We start from the raw sequence: 6,975 nt of genomic DNA, 5'->3' as shown, positions 1-6,975 counted from the left end.
TTGGCAGGACAATTATTAGGCATGCTCTCCACAAACCTGATCTTTATGGACGAGTTGTAAGAAGAAATCCGTCTCTCATTTATTTATAGAAACTGAACTTTATCTCTCTATAGAGGACAAACCTGAGTCTGTTTTTTTTCGTTTGACCTTGTCTCTTTTTTGCATATAGCAATTAAAGGACCAACTGCTGTCAATGACTATAAATAGCCTGTTTTTCCTCTCATGGATTTGACCACTGGCTATGTTTATCTTTGTTTCTCTCTAAGATAAAGCCACTGAAACAGTTACAGATTATTTTAACTCTTATTTTTTTCTTTAACATAGAAAGTATTCTTGGACTAGAGCTTCTTTTTATTTTGTCTCTCTGTTGTGTTTTCTCAAATTCCCAGCAGATGGTTGCTCTGAATGAGCAGAGTTCTGCTGGTGACTTCTTCCTGTAAACATGGTGTCATTGTTCTCCATTGGCACCACCTATATATACATATAGCAGTGATTCTTGAGAATAGGGACAAAACAGGTCCCATGGATAAAGTACAAAATTTGAATAAAATATACACCAAATATATATTTTTTAAATATCTGACTAAACTAACCTGGGTCATCTGAGCACAACAATGTATGTTTTCCTGGTGTTTGCTGAATATTTTTTTATTTTAAACATTGTAGTAGGTGAATGGTGTCTGTAAAAGCCCTTGTCCTGGTGTAGAACTCAATACATTATCATAGTTTAAAAGAACTAAAATAATTATATTTAGTTGTCATAATATATTATTTTATAAGTATTCAAACAACTAACTTCATAACTATCAATGAATGCAATTAAAAGTCATTTAATGTATTTTCAAATTCAATTGAAATTGTGTCCTCAGTTTTTGTCAACACCGTCAGACATAGAAAGAATGTGAAAAAAATCAGGCATTATTGAAGGGCACCAGAAATTCTGAGGACCCCATGACCACTTCCTTTCTCTTCCTGTGCTTGGGGGGATAAGCAGCTCTGGTAAGCTTATATTATTCTTTTGTTTTTTCTTCTTTTTTATTCCTAAGTTGTTTGTCACAACCATAAAGTGTCAACACCATAAGTAACATTTTTCAAAATTTTGATGAAATTTTGTTAAATAAATGCTTAATTTTAGTATATTTTAAGGATTTAAAAGAACTGATGAGCTACAATATGGCCTCCTTCAGAATATCATCATATAAATGAAGTTAGCATGGCGTTTTGTCAACTCCGTCAGATGTCAACTCCATCAGATTTTTTAACTGACGGTGTTGACTCTCTTAGTGATGGTGTTGACAAATGTCACTTAAGTGTGCAGTTAATTCATTTTACTGTATTTTACATAATTGACAGCACTTCACATTCATCATGTATTTCTTTTTAAAAATGTTTCTGATTATTTTCAGCAACGTGTAAAGTTTAATGGTTTAAATTTAATACAATTTTATTAGTCCTTTAAAATTAATAAGATGTAGTTTATTTTGTAAGGGAAGGGTATGTTTATCCCATGACAAGCAGTGTACTGATGATAATTGCCTATATTTCAGGCTACAATGGCCAGAGAAAAGCTGTCAGTGGAGGAGCGCAAGAGAAGGAACAGGGAGTATCAGAAAAGAAGGAGAGAAAAAATAAATAGCCAGCCTGAGCTGAAGGAAGAGTTTTTAAGAAAGGAAAGGAAAAGATGGAGACAGAGAGTGGAAGAGGGAAAAATAAAACATATCAATAATCTGGGTGAAAGAGATAAGAGACGTAAGAGAAGACTTTGGAAGCAAAAACAAAAGGAGGCAAGAGAACGCAGAAACAGAGCAAAGGAAGGCCAGAAAAGTGTAGATACCCCACCGCAGAGTCCTGTAGATTTAAATTTTGAAGAACCAAGGAGCACTAGGCAGCGGGCAGCAGGGGAAAGGGAAGTACAATCCTGTCACTATGGACAAAATCTCCCGCAGATCACACTTCACACAGGCATGTTCTACACTGGGCAACAAAAAGCAGGATTCTGCACAATCTCGGAGTCAAAGCGTCAGGATGCTGCAGCCATATGGACCTATATGGATCAAATCCTCACAGATATTCACATCAGATATCCGGCTATAAACACTATCCACTTTTGGTCTGATGGTCCAAGCAAACAATATAAAAATAAGAAGAACTTCTTTCTCCTCTGTGTTGTCCCGCAACGTCTGGGATTTGAGAAAGCTACATGGAATTTCTTCCCAACATCACATGGCAAAGGCGCTCCAGATGGCATTGGGGCGACGGTGAAGAGATGTGCTGACAGTATTGTGCTGAGAGGTCAGGATATCATAGATGGCAAATTATTCTTTGACAAGGTGTCCAACAGCTTAAGTGGTGTCAAGCTGCAATTTGTGACAAATGAAGATTTTCAGTCTTATGACTCTCTCCTCCTGCAAACCCTGAAATCAATTCCAGGAACAAGAAACATTCACCAAGTGCTAGCTCAGGGGAATGTCATCCATTGTAGGTTCCTTTCATGTTTTTGCGGAGAGCCACAGATTTGCAAGTGCTTCAGTCCCACCATTCACTCTTTTGGCAACACAACACAGGACCCAGATGTCCATGAAAGTTCAACCACTGCTAAAGTTCAAAATCCTCTGGAAATGCTGATGGAGGAAATGGAGAAGGAGCCGAGCAAGACACCTAAAGGAACAACAACCCTGATAGATCCTTGTGATGTCCAAAGTGAAGACTGGCTTGTTGTGATGTATGATGGAAAATGGTGGCTGGCTAAAGCCTTACAAATTGACAAAGAGCACGAAGATGTACAAGTGGAATTTTTTCATCCTCATGGACCAACTCTTAGCTTCAAGCAAAAACAAGGTCGTCGGGATATCTGCTTTGTGCCATTTTCGGATGTCCTAGTTAGGCTGAGAAAACCATCCTCACCAGTCCGCACAAGCAGCACCAGGGGTGTATACCGCATTTCACCAGCTGTTATGGATTTTATTGAAGGAGAATATGTGACACGTCTATTGCCTGGGGATTAAATATTCTGACTTTTAAGCGATTTAGAAAGATATGAATTAGTTCACAATATATTTCAAAAAGTTCTGTCGTGTATATTTTTGTTTGTATTCATCTTTTACATTTTGATTGAAAATCGTCCTGGTTGATGACTTCAGTGACAAAGGTACATTCTCAAAAATTTAGATGTTCCTTGAAATCTAAATATGGTTATTTCACATTTTTTCTTCATATCTTCACATTCTACAACATTTCAGCATTTAATTCTTCTTAAATGTCATTTCAAGTTCAGTGTTTTCTTTTTACTTACTAGTTTGTCACCACCATCAGTTTTGTGTCAACACCGTCATGTGCCGTCAACTCTGTCAGATGTAGTTTATGTTGCATTTTGTTTAAAATAACATTTATTTTGTTTCTTGATAGGCATTTGTTTGTGAAATGTCTGAATTCATGTATTTGGTGCATATGTGTTTTTTACTAATAAATGACACTGTTCATTGTGGTGATTACTTTCAAAATTGTTTTTTGTATCAATTGAACTGGAGTAATTAAATACAGACTAAATAAATGTTTAAATTGTGGTATGATTAATTTAAAAAACATGGACATAATTAAAATAATTAAGACACCACAGAGAGTAAAAATATCAGTCATAAGTTCATTAAAAAATAATTTTATACCAATTTATTTTTGTCTGATGGTGTTGACAAATTTCTCAGTCAGATCCAGTAAAAATGTAATTTAAAAGAAAATGCTGCAGCTGGGAGCCTGCACCTTAACATATTTACATTCCCAAAACATTATTTGTCATGTATGAATACATAACTTCAGGAATAAATAACATTTTTGGTGGAAGAATTTTAAAACCATTTTGTCCCTTATCTCAAGAATCACTGATAGACAATAGGGAGGCTTTTATTCAGCAGGGACAGGAAGGCTGTCCACAGTTGTGGGAAGACAAATGAGCTAAACAAAGGGGGATCTTGGTAGAAAAGTTGTTAATGACTGCAAATACCACAAGACTAAGATGGAGGTTCAGTTTTCAGTAGGACAACAGCATACTACACTCAGAGATGCAATGAAAGCAGATTAATAGGTTAAATGACCCAGTCAAAATTAAGTCCTTCAGCCATTGTGGATCCATGGCAAGAAAGTAGCTGTTTACACACATTCTCTGTCCAATCTGATTGAACTTGAGATAGTTTGCAAAAAATAAAAACAAATATTGAAGCTGGAATTGCAAACAAAAAGTGGTTTGACAAAGTGCTGCCTCAGTGGAGCTGATGTAACCAAAACATTTTAGATTTTTATTAGTAAAAAAAAAAAAGGAAGACCGTGTCTCATTTTCCTTTCACAACAAACTACTGTGATGTTTTTGGTGATAACGTGGAAAAATGGGGAAGGTATGAAGACTTACGGAAGGCTCAGTAAAAGCATAAACCAAAAGCTTTTGTTTCTTTTTTTTAAAGTGGATTTTTTTTTTATGCATTACCTCTATTTTGACTTAATCAAAGTAATAAATCAAGAAAACAACACAGCATAGTTATATCTGGAAAGGCATCAAGGCAAAATATGGTAAGATACAAATTTTTGCACAGGAAGCAAAAGAGATGCTGATTTCCAGCTAAGCCAGCAGCTTTAATACAACAGCCTCAGTGCACCTTGATAAATATCCTCTGGTGTCGCTTGTGTCCATAATACCACCACGTCAAAGTCAATTCTCTGACCGCCTGACAAGCGTGCCTTTAAGAAAAAGAAAAAGCAAAGCAAAGCATATGACACAAAGAAATTGACTTTGCCTAGGGTCCTTCTCTGCTTGACAAAAAAAAAAAAAAAAAGAGAAAGGGACAACAACTCAGCGAGTTCTTGGGAATAATCGACTTTTCCTTAGAGGATGCAATGAATAATTCTCTTTTACCAGGAGAGACGGAAAAAAACTCCCCTGGGGTATTGAACCAAATCGTCTTTTCTCTCTTCATTAGAAAAAAAAAAGTCTACAAAGTCTTATCAGCATTCTGCATTCTCTGCCATTGGAGCTCAGATAATTGATTATGTTTAGGAGGTTCACTATTGGATATGCTGTGCCTTCGCAGTGGAAAGAGATATAGCAGTAAATTAAGTTTACCTTCACAGGGCACAGTCAGACAGAGATTCTGTGACCTCAGAGAATACAGGTAAATTGAAATTAGATTATATGGGGCGAGGGGAAACATCCAGATGCCCAAATGGCTGCACATGTGCAACCAATTGTCTTTTTTTTTTTTGTAAGACAAAAACATGACGGATATTATTACGTCTATGCGAGCTTGTGTTTAATGCTGAATTGACCTGCTTTTGGAGGTGCTGTAATAATAGCATTTAGAGGAGCTGTTGTTCCCAGGTAATTTTACTATGCAGTCAAAACTGTTCTTCCCTCTGAACCACCGACGCTGGTTCATAAACATGTAAACTAGACCACTGAGAAATTGCTTTTCTGAGTTGCACCCCTGTCAGAGTGTGTCTCCATGTGAACTCACAGGTGGGCTTCAGCTGTTCTGCCAAAGGGGTTGCTAAATTTTTCTTAATATATATTTTTTTTCTAATCTCAAAATTCCCCTCAAAAAAGGATATAAAAACTTGCTCCTATCCAGACTGTGGCTTTAAAAAAAAGGTAGAGGTCTTCTTGAGGTTACAGCTTACAAAAATCATTAGTTAACCTTCCATCTGCTCTTTGTGCCACAGTCATTTGTTACTCTGTGAGCAGTGTCAAGCTGTGTGCACTGTGTAGCAGAGGTGTTGACAGAGAAATCCACCAGTTTTGACTTTTACCCTACAAATACAAAAAAAATAAATAAATAAATACGCTGTGTCCCAGACAAAAACACAGATGACAAAATTTATTTTAAATTTTCAGCTTGTTCGGAGGTTTTGTTGGGACAAATAAATGTTTGCAGAAATGCAAAATAATATTCCAAAAGGTACCAATGCTTATAAATGCAAAACCAAGTATATTATCTCTTTAAACTCCATGCACCAAAGTCCAAGATAATTTCTCCTCCAACACTGAGATTTTTCACCAACATGTCATCCATGCCAACAGCATGTGTTACAAAGAACATAAGATAGTCGTTGTTGTTGATGTTGTTAATTTTACTGCCGAGTGCTTTTACACGGACGTGCCGTCCGGTTAAACTGTAAATAAAGTAAGAAAAAACAAAACATCAATACTTAGTATTGCAGAATTCAATCAACACAAACTTAAACATAGATTTATTAGCTAGGCTTGACTAACCAGTTATAAGGCAGTTTATTCTTAGAACACTTCCTCATATAATAAACATCGGCATTCAACTATCACAGCGCAGCAAACACAGCTAGCATTGGGCTAATTAGCACTAGCAAATTCAGCAAGCTCACGCTTAGAACAGATAACAAAAACTAATCTCCCCACAGCTTACAGCATTAATAACTCACCACGTTGGGCAACACTCATGAACGCCAGTAGAATACGATTTTATTGTAGCTTCAGCTTGTTAGCTTCAGCTAACGACAGTCTCGGTGAATTACTGGCCTGCCGTAAGTTTCTTCTCTTGTTTCTCCTCCCCTCCACAACCAATGCAAAACAACTACAGAGCCCCCTAGCGGAATGGGAGGAGTGAATCCAACATCATGCAAATCAAACATTGACTCCAGAAAGGGCTTTTCATGCTTATTTTTCTTTACACACTTTGCAGAAGTAATGTCCAAATTAATTTGTCCAGATATATGTTAATGCATTTTCTTTCCCCAAGTCTATGGCAAAAGTTATAGGTCTGAAGTGTACCAGTTACTCTCGAAACACTAAACCCCCACAAAATGATGCTTCCAGCTCTGTATTTCACAGTTGTGTGTTTTCAGTCTGTGAAGCTTCTCCCTCCTGCTTTTGCCCCAAATGTAAAGTATATCTAAATGTGTTGGCATAACAGCATAGCCATCAGACAGTTTTCTGAGATTTCCTAAATAGCTTAAAGACAT

General features: G+C 36.7%; 1 protein-coding gene and 1 long non-coding RNA gene across 3 annotated transcripts; one reads left to right on the top strand and one right to left on the bottom strand.

Moving 5' to 3' along the window:
- The first annotated feature begins 1,692 nt into the window (after positions 1-1,692).
- On the top strand, positions 1,693-3,558 carry LOC114136387 (uncharacterized). 2 transcript variants are annotated; one of them, XM_028004252.1, is made up of 2 exons: positions 1,693-1,797; positions 1,908-3,558. In XM_028004252.1, the coding sequence occupies exon 2, from the start codon at positions 1,965-1,967 to the stop codon at positions 3,003-3,005; it is 1,041 nt and encodes a 346-aa protein (XP_027860053.1). In that variant the 5' UTR covers positions 1,693-1,797; positions 1,908-1,964; the 3' UTR covers positions 3,006-3,558. The 2 variants fall into 2 exon arrangements, with proteins under 2 accessions (XP_027860053.1, XP_027860054.1); XM_028004253.1 differs by having other exon boundaries at positions 1,695-1,800; positions 1,911-3,558.
- A 2,547-nt stretch (positions 3,559-6,105) lies between these two features.
- Positions 6,106-6,533, bottom strand: LOC114136388 (uncharacterized). The gene is made up of 2 exons (XR_003593779.1): positions 6,436-6,533; positions 6,106-6,153 (listed from the first exon to the last, which is right to left on the bottom strand). It is a non-coding gene; the product is annotated as an uncharacterized LOC114136388 (long non-coding RNA).
- Between the last annotated feature and the right edge of the window lie 442 nt (positions 6,534-6,975).

Source organism: Xiphophorus couchianus, chromosome 21, assembly GCF_001444195.1.
Source record: "Xiphophorus couchianus chromosome 21, X_couchianus-1.0, whole genome shotgun sequence".
NCBI classification, from domain to species: domain Eukaryota; kingdom Metazoa; phylum Chordata; class Actinopteri; order Cyprinodontiformes; family Poeciliidae; genus Xiphophorus; species Xiphophorus couchianus.
This window is presented reverse-complemented; position numbering and strand designations above follow the sequence as displayed.

Coding starts and splice junctions, on each gene's coding strand:
- LOC114136387 (XM_028004252.1), top strand. CDS start 1,965: ATGTTCTACACTGGGCAACAAAAAGCAGGATTCTGCACAATCTCGGAG.